Raw genomic sequence first — 16967 nt, forward strand, 5'->3', positions numbered from 1 at the left:
CTTTCCTAACCTTTCTCAGAAATAATATTTTATCAGGAGAAACGAGGCAACGCAACGTTGGAATGCTCAATGCTCATACGGCGTTGAAAAACAACGCAAGTTCGAATAATCGCGCCAAACACGGTGCGGTCGGCGTCGAACTCATGTCAGCGCCTGCAAGACTGCAGAAATACTTCACGCATTGCGCCAAACAGTGCGGTCGGCCTCAGACGCATATTGGCGCCTACAAGACTGCATAAATACTTCTCGCATTGCACCAAACGCACTGGAAGTTATTTGCGATGACTATTCGACTACGGGTACAGGCACATTGCCGCTAGCTGTATTGAAGCGCATCACACTGTGAGGATGACTCGACACTCGACCGCGCTCCCTGCCCTGGCTTGGGCAACGCTAAAATCGCCGCAAAACTAAGACCACGCGTCATTTCTTTTGACGATCCCTGCTCGGTTTTTACCACAAGTAAAGGGTAAATATGTATCTCAATTGCAATGATTCAGAAACTCGGCCGAATTTTAAACGATACAGTGATTCTGAAACTTGATTCCTGTAAACTTAATTTTGGTTTAATAAAAAGAAAACAGAACGAACGAATAATCGCGACGAAATGTTTTGTAATTTTTTGTTGAATCATTCCGAAAATTTCTCGGAAACTTCTAAAAAACTGTGTGTAGCTTTTTATTTTTTTTTTAAAAAAAAATTGATTAAAAATAAAATATGAGTAGATGATGTACAACGTTGCAATCGGAGATGAGAACACTTTACTCCGTTTTCAGGCGTCGATCTTTGATTTCATTCTCGGCAGGCGTAACGAGATAACTATTTGACCATGTGTGTAGGCATATTGCCGCTAGCCGGATGAAAGGCGCGTCACACTGCAAAGATGACTCTACCACGATCCATGTAAAAAGAAGAATGAGAGAGAAGAAAAAACTCGCTAGCAAGAAGTTCTGGGATGTGTAAAAAGCTATCTCTTTAACTCTAGAAATCCAGTTACGAAATTTAGCGTAGGTGAAAACAAGGAAGAAACTCTCAGTTTCTGTAGGTGCATTCATTCGTGTAAAATTCCGGTCCAATCCTCAAAATTTCCTTTATGTAATTTTGATTTATTTTTGCCCTTTAAGAAATTAATGTTTTCGCAGGTTTCTCTTCTTCTTCCTCTTACTCTTTTCAAAGAGGGAAGAGAAGCAGGCGAGATTTAAGAAGTTTGATGGAAAAAGAATTCAAGAGGAGAAGGAAAGTTCGAGAAGTGGGAGAGGTGTGAGAAAGTAAACTTTCTAGCGGTATGAACGAGAGGGATCTGATAATTGTGCGCTGAACACCGTAAATACACCATTCATTAATAATTCATACTTAAAGAAGGGGGGCAAGAGGCATGCTTGCACTAAGCTGTCGGGGTAAAAAACAAAACAAAAAACTTGCAGATCGTCATTGTTTACTGACTTGTTCCTAAACCGCAAGCCGTCAGGTTGCCTCCAATTATTTTTCATCGGTCGAAGTGTGACACATTCTTTACTACATGTATTAGTTTACATCGATGTTTGGTATGATTTAGTATGATAAGTACGAATATCCCTGCGGAGGAACAGTTTACTGCTTGACATTTCCAACGAATTGAGAATGCTGTTTGACAATCCGCCTCAAGAGGGTTAGCCCTGGGAGCTGGTGAACCCCAGGTCTGAACCAATTGGTACAGCTTTCTTTTAATCATAATCGTAAAGAAGTGATAAACTACTCGGTTTTTTGTAAATACTCCTTATTTTGACTTTTATCTACAATCTGAATATTTCTTATGTTGAAGAAACTCACAGTACATCAATAGAAAACAAGTTTCAGGATGACGAAAAAATCGAACGAAAGAATAAGTTGAACAAGATTGTGGAGGGAGGGTATATTTTCAGACGAACTTGTTCACCCTGCTTTCCCTCTTGAGACAAAGCTGGTGCATTTATCATTTTTGAAGAACACTCTCATATTTCTCGTTCTTCTGTGACAGAATCACTGATTACCGTGGATAAAGCGAATAATGTATTCACCCAAAAACTGCCTGTCTCCCAATCTTCTTGTCCGGATAACAATCTCGTGACTGAATTTCAAATTTCTTCGCAGAAGGAACCGACATGAAAGAGGCAACTCACAGAATATATTCAGTCCTCTTCATTCCGCAAAAGCTGAGCCTTTTCAACTTGACGTACCTGTAAAAGGCACTCCCTCACTCGTTTAGGCTCCGTTCCAGTGGCGCGGCGCGGCGTGCTCTGCGATACATCGATTGATTTACGATTTAAACCTACGGAAAAGGATCGATAAACAGGATGTTCGCAACATACATTTTAATGATCGATTCTTTACCATAGCTTCAAATGGAGGAATATGGATAATTGATCACTCTCGCCTCGCCATAGCTCCGTTTATATCGATATCGTTCCTCATAGACTTTTGAGAAGAGTTCACTGCTTATGATTTGTGCGCGGAAAGTTCCAATGAAATTGTGATTGGAATGTGTATTGTGCTGTCAAAGCCCTTCAGCGTGGAAAATCGGAGGAATAAAGGGAATAAAATGGAGAGAGCAAAAATAATAATCATAGGCTGATTGAGAAGTATGAATTTGAAAATATTAAAATTACGAGGCACGTGCATAGGAATTTAAGAAGAGAAGGGGGATACTATTAGAAGTTTCTCGTAGGGAAAATGTAAAAAATTTCTCACGGAGAGCAAAACGCCTTCTCAAGATAGAGAAAAATACTTGTTACTTAATTTGCATTTGATGTTGATCATGTTCACAACTTCCATAATATTTCAGAGTGTTGAAAAAGTAAAACATAATTCTGCTGATTTGGCCATTCAACTTGTATCTCTTTTTTTGAGCACTTGTGTTTTTTTATATATTAATCTTTAATAGAAGTCATTACCTATGCTTGGGATGGTACCATTTGGTTTACGTGCGGTCAATTTGATTTATTGCAGCAAGTGATTGGGTTAAAAAAATGAAGTGGATGAGCTTCTGAAACCTATCTTTTCCAATTATTCAGCACTAAGTCGTTTCAACAATGGACATTTCTTGATAAATTTTTCGTTGTTTTTCAATTCCAGATGGGTAGGATTATAGTGGCCTTACGTGATTCTTCAGAGGGAGAGGTTCAAAGCCTTACGGGAACTTGTTGTGACACGTGTATTGTATACATACAGTGTAACTGTTGGCGTTTGGCCTACATGGGAAACTGAAGAGGAAGTAGGTATCATTTTCTGAATTCCTTGGTTATTGCAGTTGCTATGGATATAATCTTTAAAAATATCCAGATTTTTTCTCGTCATTTGGTCAAGGAGACCAACGTTATGAGAATTTCAATTTTTAATATGACTTGGCTAAAGCATCCAAAATAATGTCAAGTTAGGCAAAGAAGCATGGCAATAGGAAAGAGGAAAATGAGGGGGGTTCGAAAGCGCCTTTACATTCAAGGGGTATACTTAACGGGTGGCTGGGGCGCCATGTAAGAACAAAAGCGCGAGGTTAAATGCACCCTTTTGATGTCCCCTTACTTTTCTGCTGAATTTCATCCCAAAGAAATTGCAGTCAGGGCGCCACTTCGTGACATAGCATCTGTAGCATTTTGCGGCACCCCTCGTCCTTGAAGAGCTGCGAATCGGAAGGAAACAATCATTCAAGCGCCAAAATCCATAAACCTGCAGATCCTCCCTCGGTTTATGGGCGTTAGAGTCCATGAGTTTTTGGAACCTGTGTTATTTTAACTCCTCACTCCCTTCAGTTTTGGATTGTAGCCAGACAGCTCTTTGAGCGCGACTCAATGCTCAAGATAATTGTGTGAAGTTTTATAGCTACCCGAGAATAAAATCATAGGATCTATCAGAAATGTATTTTTTAACTGCTCCGGTAAAGCATTCATAATTTTATATGACCGATCAAATGATGGATGTTGTCTTGGCGACAGATTCAAGATGGCAGAGGAGCTATGAAACTAATGAAACGAGCTATGAACGATAATTTTTATCGACAATTTGTTGCACACCATCTGCTTTTATACACACTTAGGGGACGTCTCTTCTATGAAGGGTGTTTCTTTGGATGAAGATTTTTTTAGACACACCTGGGACATGATTCCGTAATTTACTCTGCAGTTCCACTGATTATATCACTTTTTTTTGTTCACAAAAATGTGAACATATTTTTCTAATATTTCGGAAAGCTCCTTACAAAATATTTTAGAGATGTCTTGACAAAATCACACAAACATAAATGGTTGCATGGACAAAACTAAGAAGGGCCAGGGAGGCCTGGCTTTTCCAGAAATTTGCCCGATTTCCCGAAAAAATTTTAAGGATAAATCTTTTATCTTTGGGATTATAATTTGATCATTTTTTCAGAGGAAGCAGCTCAAAATTGCTCATGAACGACTCAAGTTTCTAAAATGTTCTAGGAGGATCCCTTTCAAAGCTAAGGGAATCTTCCGAACTCTCCTTTGAATCTTGGCAGTTCCAAAGATTCCATTTGGTGAGGTATCTTTTAGTGATCTCCAGACCCCCCTTCACGAGTTCACGAGGTGCTCCTCTAATCTCCCCGCAAAAAGTTCCTAGCTCCGCCTATATATTGCTGTTCTTTTATTACAGGCGGGGTCTTCTTGCTAAAAGTGATTCCTATACCAGAACGGGTAAGAGATTAAGCTTAATAATATACAATCCAGCCAGTACACGTTCCTTGACTGGTCGTATCTAGAGTCGCACTAAACAGTAAATCTCTAGAAAGACAGCAGTCCCAGGGCGTTCCCTCTAATTTCCTTCTCCTTTTCTCAATTTTTCAGATAATTCGTGGACATTGGCTGACAAACAAACTACCCATAAAAAGGCAATGAAGCGAAGCTATTCAGCTTTATTTACACTGAGAGGTGCTAGATACTAGCGATTGTTTTGTTATTCCTCTAAGGCTGACGATTGTTAGTCCCTTCTGTGGATATACTTAATTCTTAAACTGTTCAGACTTTTGGTGTTAAAGTAAATTCTATATTGGTCGGTCAATTCTTAGCAACACCTATGCTGGCATGCTAAGGAAATTCGTCGTATGAGCATCCGAATCTTTCCAAATTTCCTCTCAGAAAAGATTTATTTTTGAAGAAAGTCATGAATATTTTTCATTGACATTTTCAGATGTTTCAGATCAAAGTGCGAACGAGATTTTGAGAAAAATCGAAGGGAAAATACTTGCGACCTTCCCACAAATTTATGTTTCGTCGAAGAAAATTTGGCAACGGCTGAAGGTTCATACGGCGTTTTCTCTAGCACGGCTGTATGGTGTTTAATAGGTTTTGAATTTCTACCCTCGAATTGTTGTGAGCCTCATTAACACTCGAAAGAACGAGTTTCACGCTCCACTTGCTCGATAGAAACCAGTGGCGTGGCGTGAATTGCGATATATCGATTGTTGTGCCATTTAAACCTATGGTAAAAAATCGATTCTTAAGGTGTTCGCTGCGAACACCCTGTTTATCGATCCTTTCCATAGGTTTAAATGGCATAACAATCGATACATCGCAAAGCACGCCACGCCACTAGAAAAGAAACAGCGAAGAAGAAGAACAGGAGAAGTCGAAAAAGTGGTTTCGCCTCTAGAGGCACCACCAGCAACGACTTTCGATTACATTTTCTTGTTAACATGAGTTTTTTCCTATCTGCCAAATAGGCTGTTGGTTTTTATGGGCTAAGTGCGCCGGGCTCCCACCCGCATCCCTCACCCACCAGGGAGAGCAGTGGCAGGGCGTGAATAATCGATTATCGATTATCGATATCTTCCCATTTGAAGCTATGGTAAAGAATCGATTATTAAGGCGTTCGCTGCGAACACCCTGTTTATCGATCCTTTTCCACAGGTTTAAATGGCAGATCAATCGATATATCGCCAAGCACCCCTCACCCACTAGGGAGAGTCATTACCTTTCCCTCGGCCCGCTCTCGTGTTCAGTGTCAACTCACATTAATGCACAGAGGGGAAGTCGCTCGCTTCCGCGCTTGGTTAGGGGCAGTTTTCCTCACTGAGTAACAACAGCATACCTCTCATAAAAACCTCGCGTTAGATCTGCGGTTTTTGCCAAGCAAGGGTACTTTCAGAGTCCGCTTCACAGCGCCGCACGATGGACTACGGTCAGGTTTTAGCTTGACAAAAATCTTTATTCGAGAGCTCGTAGGGCAGTATGCCATTTTTCAAGGCAAAATTTGTAGACAATACAAGGCGCAATTCGCGAATTAATGGCTATTGCTTTGCGAAGGATGTTTTTCTATCTAATTCGAAAATTGAAGGCGGAGAGGGATGTGAGGACCTCTCTTCTCTCTTTGTTTCTATGCTACACAGCCTTTTCATTTTCAGGTAGAAAACTTTAATGAGACTAAAAGGAAAAATTGGTGATTCTCTCCATTCAAAAGAGACATCTCGAATCGACACTTTCCAAAGCCTGTAGATCTGACGCAGATAAATATTCAAATCAGGCAATCATCAAATGCCTAGCCAGATAGTCAAAATTTGGTATTTGTCCATGTTTTTGGCGAGGAGTCCTCGAGTTTTCAATGTTTTAAAAATCAGAATTCATCTAGTTTACGAACTTCTTTTGTACTTAGGTCTCCTGACATTCCTCATGTTTTTTAACTGTCAATATTTTAATAATTCTGTATTTTATCACATGCCGCAAATTTCGAGAGAAATGCCCATGCACGGACAGGAATTATTTGTATACCTTTGTATGATGCAAATCGCAGAGAATTCTTTCCTTCGTGAGCGAAGAACTATCTCGTCTAAAATTAACAATAGAATCAGAATTATCTCAATCTAAGTAAAATAAAAATTCACTATTTGCATATAGGCATATACAAAATGCCTGATTTGACCTTTTCCGGGGTCCGATCCACCTTAGAGGACACGCGATTAGATCTCAAGACAATTTCTCCTGTAAATAGTCTGTGTCGTGGCAAAGTGAGATCGCACAATTTTGATTCAGAAAAATACAACGTCAGAGTTGAGCAATTTTCATTTACAATTCCTGAAGGTAAGATTCGACTGACCATTGAAATGGTTCACTGTGCGTTGCAAGGAGCGGAGGCTGAGAAACGCATTCTTCCTCGCAAGAGGTAAGAACCTTTAAACGATGCTGACCCTTTTCCGCCCTTGTTGGACCCGGCATTCGAATTTTTCCCCATCGAAACCACATTCGTATGCTTTTATGACATTCTTCAACATACTGTGCAATGCGTTCAAAAGAAGTTAATGGTCGAGGACATTATGTTGATGGCCACCCTTCCTTACATTCTGTCTTTTTATGCTTATAAAGGTTTCCATACCGGGACATATTAATATGCATACACTCGAAAGTACGTGAATCTCAAAAAAACCGACGTCAGAATATCGCAATACCGTTAAAAAAAAGTAATTTGCGGTAGCATACAATTCAATTCGAATTATTCATCTTAGAGTACTTTGTTTCAACCAAGCGCTCGTATTTTCTTATTTAATAACAATTTATTCTGGCGAAATTGAAGCTTCAATTAAATCTAAAATCATTTCATCCGCCAGGATAAAAGTTTTAGCTTTTACCTTGACGAAGAATTAAATCCATTGAAACACTTTTGGGAGTTGTTTATGGAATACTCGTACTTTTTTACATGCGTGTTACTTTTTTACACATTGCAATATGAAAGAAACAGTTCCATGATCTCAGTAACATCTGACGGCGTTTAAGATCTAGAGACCGGCGCTGAATGGATTATGACATAATCTTTAAGACAATGCACTTCAAATACTTCTATTTGACTGTTAATGAACTGTTGAAGGAAGAGAGGAAACGTGTAACGGCATGGCGCCGGCAAGACTGCAGGAATACTTCACGCATTGCGCGTGGCACCGTGATGTATATAATACAAATACTCGACACTCCAGGATGCGTGCGGTGCGTGCGTGCAATGCTTGAAGTATTTCTGCGGCCTTGCAGGCGCTGTTACGCGTTTTGCGCTGGCTGCACTGTACTTTTGCTCTATTATTCAAACTCAAGGAGTAGCGTTTTTCAAGTCATGATTTTAACATTTTCGTAGTTTCTGAATGGATTATTGTCATGTAAACTTATGAAAAAATTAAGGACTAAATTACGCCCAATTCACTTGTTAGAAATACAAAATATATCAGGAATTGATTTCTGAACTTTCATTTGTTTGAATCGTTTTCTGCATGAAAGAGGAGAAAACAAGTGCCTCTATTGTCTCTTTTTCCTCATTTTCGCGTGATATCACATACCTACTCCAGAGTTTGAATGGTTGCGCACTTGATCTCCGCATTTAACGACGCGAGCATATAATACCTTACACTCATCAAGGTCGGTAAATTGAGACACGTGAAAAGCTGAGATTTTCCTTCATTTTTGCGTGAACCACATGACTACTCCGGAACTTGAGAGAACTTGTTGCCTATTGCGAAACTGAAGGCGGATCTCAATCATGCGGAACGGTATATGTCAATAGATTTACACATTGTCTATTGTTTCTAGCAAATTTTATGGAGAAAAAATCTTTGCTGTTCTTTATTTTAGAGCCTTTACTGTGATGGCGCTTGAAGCAGTCGTTTCTCATGTACCACCCACGAACTGGCCTTGGATGGAATGAAAACAGTCTCTTGGGGTCTAGAAATCAACAACCGGCTTATTCAAAACAATCGGAGAAAAATACGGGGCAGCATTTCTCCTGAGATCAGAAATCTTCCGCCCTCAGCGTGAAGTAAAATCGATATTTGCTTTCGGGTAGACAGAAACGTGGGAAGATGCATAGAGGGATGGTTTTCTTATAGTTTTTACCATTTGCCTAGAGATGTTCCCGGTATGAAATTAAACCGTCGAATGCGGCCTCATTCGTAACCTTTATCGTAGGGTTTGACGTTCCGAAAGAAACCTTTGTGTATTCTGGGAGATAAAACTCGGAAACCAGACTCCCAGAACTCAAAATCACCAACTAGACGAAAATAGGGCAGCCGTAGGGGTAAATATTTATGTCTATTTTCTATTTATCCATGCAGTCGATACAATTTCGCCCCCCTGGTGGTTTTTTTTTTGTCTGTGTCCGGAGCTTTAATGTGCTTAGAACAATTTCGCGAAACGTCCAACTCGAAGATAATGTTGAACTTTTCTACAGTGTTATTTCATGAAACTTCTCGAATACGATGAAATCAAAGATGATGGTAGACCGCCCGACAAATTTTCTTGGAGGTTGAGATGCTTCCATTTTTTATAACCAGAATTGTGAGACGGACTGACGGAGTATACGTTGCCATACCTGAGATTTGAGGAAGGATTTTACCTCGCATTCATTCATCATTCAAACTTACTTTTAAGGCTTAATGTACAGAATGAACAATTTTCGATTGAATATCGGACTTTTGCGTTTATGTTATCAATAACATCGATAAGTCCTTTTTTAGCTCAGTGGAAACGAGAAAAGGAAAGGAAAAGATTGCTATGATAAGGATTTTTTCTTATTTACAGCTACAAGAGCTCCTCGATTACCTAAATCTAACGGAACCGATCAATTAAGGGAACTGAAAAGTCACAGTCTCGAATACTTCCGGATGTGCTCGTCGTAATCTTAGGGCGATTTCTCTTCAGGGAAAACTTCCCTTTTATCTCCTACGAAATATCGCAAGAGGAGTATGTCAAGTACCTAGATAGGGAGAGTATGAACATGTCGAAACGAAGCTCTGAAAACCCAAAAAGGCACCCAATCTTCCAACAAAAAAATCATTCAAAGAATGTCGCTACCAACTTTCACACTCAAATGTCGAACCGAGATGAACGACAATTTTAATAAACGAGCGTCCTTCCGCAATACTATGGAAATTTATGCAAATAATAAAGTCCTGCTTTAGTAATTTCTGAAAAGACGAGTGGTAACAACTGTTGCGATAAATAAATCTGAATGATTTGAGTTCAGAGACTCAAGCTGGCTGCCCTTCTGGGACCAAAGGGCTTCATGACCTGATCAAACCTATCCTTCAAAATTATCGACAGCCCATACTCTGCCTATCTAGGTACTCTAGTCAGAGACAAGAGACCCTCTATTTGTATCCTGGCAATGGTGGAAGCTTTTATTTTCGGGGCTCCAACATTCAACAGTTGACCTACCTACTTGGTGGATGGTTGACAACGTGTTGAGAATTTCGTTTTGCAAACAAGCCGAAGTTTTGGGAGCTTGTTCGGCTTATGACGTCATCCGAAGCTCATCATTCACCTAGAAGGTACGTCGACAGCCGAAAAAAAAGGGTGATGACTGGTGCTCTCTTATTATTGCCCATAAGGTAGTGTTGAATCCTTGAAAGTGAAAGCCTTCACCTGTCGCCAAGAGGCCAGTGGAGGGTTTCTCGTCTCTGACTTCAGTGCAGAGTGAGTTTGGCATCAGGGCATCCGATCGGTCTCGGGGTCCCCGACGTGGTTAAAAATTGAAAGGGAACGCGCAATAAGGATATAGGGGGATGATCGACGACTGAGGACGGGGTCGGAGGGAGGAGGAGATTGCCGAAAGTGCAGTTAAGACCCGTTATTCGGATTCGACACCTTCACATAGGTGCGATAACATGTGTAAACGCACCCTCACGCACGCAGACCCGCTTTGAGCACCTTCGGCCGGGATCCCAAGGGCTCCCCGGGGAGAGAATCACAGGAGCGCGATAAGACTAACATTCCCATAAATTCCACATTTCCTCGACCCCTTTTTTTTGAGCCAAGGATTCGCTCGGCGTTTCACTTCCGCACGATGACCCTCGCAGTGATTTCGCCAACTCCCGTTCAGCGTCTTAACGAATAACGCCGTGAGTATTCAGATGTTTGCCACATTTTCCCCGGTAAAATGTTCATTATTTTTAAGGATATGGATATGTATTTTTGCAAAGGTGGATCTAGACGCTTCGAACCGGGGGAGGGGGGGGGTGATGATGCTTAAGAGGAGTCTAGGGAGCTCCCCACAGAAAATTCTCCAAATTCTCAAGTCTTGCCGCAATCACACGCTGAATGTGGGAGCTGAATGGGGCTTGAATGTGGAAGTCAACGGCCCGCGCGCAAAATTCAGCAACGATTCTCAGCGACCATCGGATAATGTCGGATTTGTCTGAACTATTCGAATAGATTTGATACACATTTGGATGAAAATAACTCGAATTAGCGAAATTTCAGCTGCTAAGCGATGCCTGTTGACTTCCACATTCAGCTGCCAAATTCAGCGTGTGATTGCGGCATGTCTAATATGCAGTTTGAGTCAATGTCGTCATGAGGAATTACCAAATTCAAGCGTCCCCCTTCTTCTCTCCTTCATTCCTTCCTTCCTTCTCTCTTTGTTCCCTTTTTCTTTCTCCTTTTTTTCGGGCGAACGGGGAGAGGGCGCACGCTCCCTATGCCGTTTGAGACAAGGAGATTTCCTGTTGGCTCAACGAGAATTCTCGTTCGGATTTTTTCTGATCCAACAGAAAATTAATTTCCGCATGATCGCCAAACTTCACAACGACCATTGGCAGATCCGGGACGTTGGCGACATCGTTTTCTCTCCGTTTAAACCGATGGAAATGCATCGATTCTCGGAGCGGCCAAGTGCTTCGATGAGATTCGATTATTTAGCACAGCGGGCAGATTGTTGAAATTGATAGACAGAGCGATAGAAAAAGAAGACACGGGGAGTATGGAGCAATCCTATTGGTAATTTGGGTGGTTCTTATAGACTAATGGAGAGGAAGGTGGACAACTATCGGGTCTCTCATGAGTTGCCGTTAGTTAGTCTATTACTTACTACCTCCTTTGTCCACTACAACCATTCTCTTTCACTAATGAAAGCCCTCCATATCTTTTTCGTCTATGCTTTGTTTACCAATTTCTTCAATCAGCCCGCGGGTTTGAATGGAGGAAAGCCAGTGTTACCAACCTCCAGGATCCACCCCCGACGACGACACCTCGGAAAGCACGCAACGCATGAGAAATAAATTCTCTTTGCTCCATTCCTGGAAGTCAGATTGGGGAAAGAAATACGTGGAGCAATGTTCCCAGGTTGGATGGCGAGCCCGTATATCTTCCGAGGCTTGCCGCGATATCCACATCCACCCGTCCGGAGGGATTGAATTCCTGCGTGGACCGGGGACCCGAAACTCCCGGCCACCCTCGTTGAGAGCTCCCATAAAATGAAAAGCATTCATTCGTTGGACCCCTCGCCTTCTCCCGGGTGCAATACCGAGAGCAATAATTTATTTGTGCTCCTTCCTACTAAGTGCGCGCGACGTGCGACACAGGTTTCAATATGTGCGCTCCGCTGGGAGTTGTGAGGTGCTCGCCCCAAACCAATCACCCAATGAGAAAGCTCTCGTGGATCCTCGCCACCTTACTACTAGAGTCCCTTTATACTGAGAGTCAAGACAATTTGAATCCATTTCTGATTGGTTCCCGTATTTTAGGCCTCCACAGTGTCACAAACGGGAATAAAGATTACAGTTTCACCGATTGCAAAGATTATAATCTGGAATGGACCAGGGAATTACGGGTTCGGCAAGGAACAAACGGAGTGAGGGAAGGAACGAAGAAAGGAATTAGAGAATGGGCCGATCAAAGATTACGAAAAACGTTCAATTTCTGTAATCTTTATTCCCGTTTGTGACTCCATGAAGGGTGTTGTCTTGACTCTCAGTATAAAGGGACTCTACTTACTACTTGCGCAAACAAATAAATGACTACTCGATCGGATACGAGATGAAGAGCCCTCGTATGTTTCTCTGTTGAATTTCAACGTAGAATACAATAGATCGTATTCAATAGTGGTTCGATGTATCGTTTGGTTCAAAGCAATAGAGCATTAACCGCAAACAGTTTGTGAATTTTATGATTTACGCAGGAAAAACTGGAAATGAGAAAATTCCTCACAATTTCAGTTTTCACTGCCATTTTATACTGGAAGGAATAAAAACTCTATTATAAGAAACTCGTTCCCTCAGGTTACTCAATTGACTTTTGAAGCTGCGTTTACATGTTGAACCAATCGATACCGATACAATGCCACCTGTTAGAAGTATTGAATACGATGCATGGAAGCGGTGTGCATAGGACTTCTGAATTTTTGTACTATAAATTGCGATCAATCCACTCTGTACATGAGGAGCTCTCCAGAGGTAAATTGTTAATTCATTGTTCGATGCGCCTTTTATTTAAAATGTTCCATCAAATCTAACTATTACGAGACCCGAGTGCTGATCACAAGTCACAAAGAAGATTGAAATATTAAAAATCGGATTTTTTTTATTGCCCAATTCTTCCAAAATTCGAACGTCAAAATTTCTCTGTAAACGAAATGTTGTTATTCATAAATACCTACACGGGAAGGTAACTAGGGGTAATGATGTTGCGCTTATAATATCGAATTTTTTGATGTGACATTTTTATGCTTAAAAATGGCGTCTTTAACTTTATCTCCAAGAAGCATGTTGAAGAATAATATGTAAAATTACACATTAGTAATGTTCAAGGCCGAATTAGCGCTCAGGGGCCCGAGATGCTGGCGAGGGCGGGTACAAGGGGTCTGCACATTTGCGGGTCGCATACTCTCTTAATTGAAGACGGTTCACGTTTCCATGTCAGGCTATCAGGTCTACAGCGGTCATTATGGGCCGCAAATACTAAAATTTAAGGGACCCATGACACCCAAAATTCGAGTCTTAGGGCTTCTCTAAATCCGTTTTTTAAAGACTCCATGAGCCCTAGAGAATCTGGACGGATTCCTCGCTGACATAAAGAATTAAAGAAAGTAATGATTATAATAATCATATCGCCCGAGGGGAGGGGGGGCGTGGAGTTAGGGCCCAGGGTTCTACAGCACCCCAGCTAATTCGACCCTGCTTATGGTTTGCAAGTATAAAAGTGAATTTAATGTGTTAGTGATTTATTACTCGCCATTGATTCTCCTGCACTGATTTTATGATAATATGAGAATAAATCACGAACCATTCATACTTTATTTTACCATCGGTGTTCATGGCAAGTGCTCATTACAGATTCAAATCGCATGGAAGTAGTTATGCTCTCAGAAACGTAAATCTTCTGAGTTATTAAATGAAAGAACATCAACAATGTTTGGAGATGTTACAACGATTTGACCCGTTGCAAGTCCACTTTGACCAAGAAGAACCATTATCAAGTGGCTTTGCGTGACTGTCAGTCGTTCAATCTAGGTTGAATTCGTTCCCTCTTTCCCTAAATCCGTGAAAGGAACTTTTAGGAGATCCTTCAAGTCACCGTTTGATCGGTCAGCAAATAAATATATGTGCATTGCGAATAAAATATGGAAACGAGTTCAATGGTCATACATGACATTTAACACCTTGAAATTCGGAAATAGGATCGCTCCATTATCTTTTTGTCTTCTTCGTCTGTCAACTTCAAAAGTCAGCCCGCAGTGGTGACTTTTGCAAATTGGTGACATTGTTTTAAATTTATGTAAATTAATCGGTTTTAGTTGAGGGAGGCTGCCTCACCAAGTATCGATGTGTATACTGATAATGTAAAATGATGAAAAACAGCGTTGTCAATTATTCAGAGTCGCCTGTGAAACACACGCTATGCATGAAATGGACGTATTTCTGCCAAACGGAACTATGTGCATTATGATGTATGATGTGAACCCTGTTATGCATATATTTTTATGGGTCTCAGGGCTCATGCCTTAATGCAAATAGTTCCGTTCGGCAGAAATACGTCCAAATCTGTGTATGAAAGTTCCTTGCTCCTCTCAGTACAAGCTCGAGTGGCTTCAGTTATTAAGGGTAAGAGGGGCTGGGGCAGGGAGGGGACGCGAATCCCTTTCACTAATTCATAACAAAGCCGCGTGGTGATTGAAAGCACATTTAGATTCGAGATCCATGGAACTTCAGCTGCCCTGAAATCCGCTCAATTCAGAATTGATTAAAGATATCATTATGAAGCTTGATGAGTTATGAATTTCAAACAATCGTAACGTGTTTTTTTTTCGCTATCTTACTGGTCCACGGTTAAAAGTTTTCCATATCTCTATTTCCAACGAAGGTTCGCGAAATGTGTGCCTTCAACCGGTAGAATTCGCCATGTTTTGATGCCAGTTGGACGCGTTTTAATCAATAGGAGCTACATCCATTGTGACGCGAGTTCTATCATGCATGTATTCTTATGGAACTCAGAGTTATAATTGGACTACATTTTGCAATTAGGAACTATAATTTCTGGCTCAGTTTAGAAACAACGTATGTACCATCAGTTTCCCTATGCACATACGTATTTTTACAGATAAGCCATGGATTATAGTTCCGAATTGCAAAATGTAGTCCAATTTAGCATATACAAATTTGCGTCGACGGAACCTCCGTCATCAAGGCATATTGGAACAAAATGTGACAGTCCAACATCCACAATTCTCGAGAAGTCACGAGAAATCTTATTGGTAGCTGTGGTTCAGCTGACTTCGGTTGACGTTGGTTCAGTGACTTTACATTCCGTGGGATACATTTCGGAGGACATGGCGCATAAGTTAAGTTTTTGAAAATATTGAGTTTAATGATTTCAACTATGACAAGTTTGGAAATGTATTCTATGAAAAGTTCACTGCCAATGACCAATTTTTAAGTTTCAAGAAGTGAGTTTGAACTTTCTTTCCGTCGTAAGGCTTCACGAAATGAAGAAACTTTAAATGCCTACGAATTTCTTGAAAAAGCAAAAACTGCATTTATGCGCTCTTTTCGTCCGAGCCCCTCAAATCGTCGTTTTCCAGACAAAGGAACATAACTCCATTCCATTTCAAGGTTACAAAATTGATTTAATTTTATACAAAAATTTTTTCTGATAACTTTCATGATATCAAAAGAAACATTAGGGAAAGTCTCAGTTAGAAATTCCCAATATTCTCCTGGTGAAAATACAATTTGTGAGGAGGAATTGGGCAACGTTGAAATGCAAATACGTTCTTTCGTGAGGGAAAAACAACGGAACATGGTCACAAAACGGTCCGTGAAGAGTGCAACATACCTGGTCATCTATTGCAACTGTTGTTTCATACTCAGCCAGACTCCAAAAAACCGCACTACCTTCCACCGAGGCCGAAATACACGGAGCCGCAATTCACGGTTCGACGTACGTTATCCATAAGATCACCATAATTTCGCCAGGAGGCTCATCGACATCCGGAAACAATATTTGGGAGAACGAAAAGGATACAGGTGACTAAGGGGGCACGACACAAGGCTCAAGTTAAAAACGTCAAAATTACAAGGGCGCGCGGACCTAACCTATTGGCTCGGATTTTGTTTTGGCGGCTCGTCGAGGGGTCGGGGTCGGGGAGAGCGATGAGGCGGCGGGGACGGACTCAAAGCGGGACTGAGCGGAGAGCCACGAGACGGCGGATTCTTCCCGAGTGGAAAGCGTAAACAGAGAGGGGCGCACGCGCGGAAAAGCTCTTTTCCGAGGGGAATGATCTCGCCCCCCCCGCCCCTGCACCCCTCCCTCGTCTCGCGCGCTTTCCCCGGAAGCGCGTCCGGTCTTTGTCCCGTCTGGCCGCCTGAGCGGGAACCTGCTCTCGGAGGAACGGATCTCGAGCGGGAATTAGTCCTGAAGAAAGCGAACGAGTCTTTGGATCTGACATAGGTGTTCCTTAATAGGTTTTTCCTAAGGAGAGCCTATATCGACGGTGTAAGTCGGCAATCACATAACTCGTTTGCGGTGTCTGAAAATCTCCGCCATTATATTTTTTTTTAAAGAGAACAAATTGACATAATTCTTTGAAATTTATGCAGAATTTTCTTCGCACAGAGAAGAAAAATCACGGCAGTTATAAAGAATTGCCGTTGAGTAGTTTTCCGTTTAAAAAACGAAGTATGACAGGAAGTCTGCGACGTCGCAAACCGAGTTATGTGATTGCCGACTTACACCGTTGATATGGTTTACGATGTG

General features: G+C 41.4%; 1 protein-coding gene across 1 annotated transcript in view; it reads right to left on the bottom strand.

Moving 5' to 3' along the window:
* Positions 1–16443, bottom strand: part of LOC109037171 (uncharacterized) — a 63677-nt gene extending 47234 nt beyond the window's left edge. Inside the window, exon 1 of the mRNA XM_019051693.2 lies at positions 16047–16443. Within this exon, the coding sequence (XP_018907238.2) occupies positions 16047–16054 (8 nt within the window). The 5' untranslated portion in view covers positions 16055–16443. The remainder of the gene's footprint in view (positions 1–16046) is intronic.
* Between the last annotated feature and the right edge of the window lie 524 nt (positions 16444–16967).

The sequence above is a fragment of the Bemisia tabaci genome, chromosome 1, assembly GCF_918797505.1.
Source record: "Bemisia tabaci chromosome 1, PGI_BMITA_v3".
Classification (NCBI taxonomy): Eukaryota; Metazoa; Arthropoda; class Insecta; order Hemiptera; family Aleyrodidae; genus Bemisia; species Bemisia tabaci.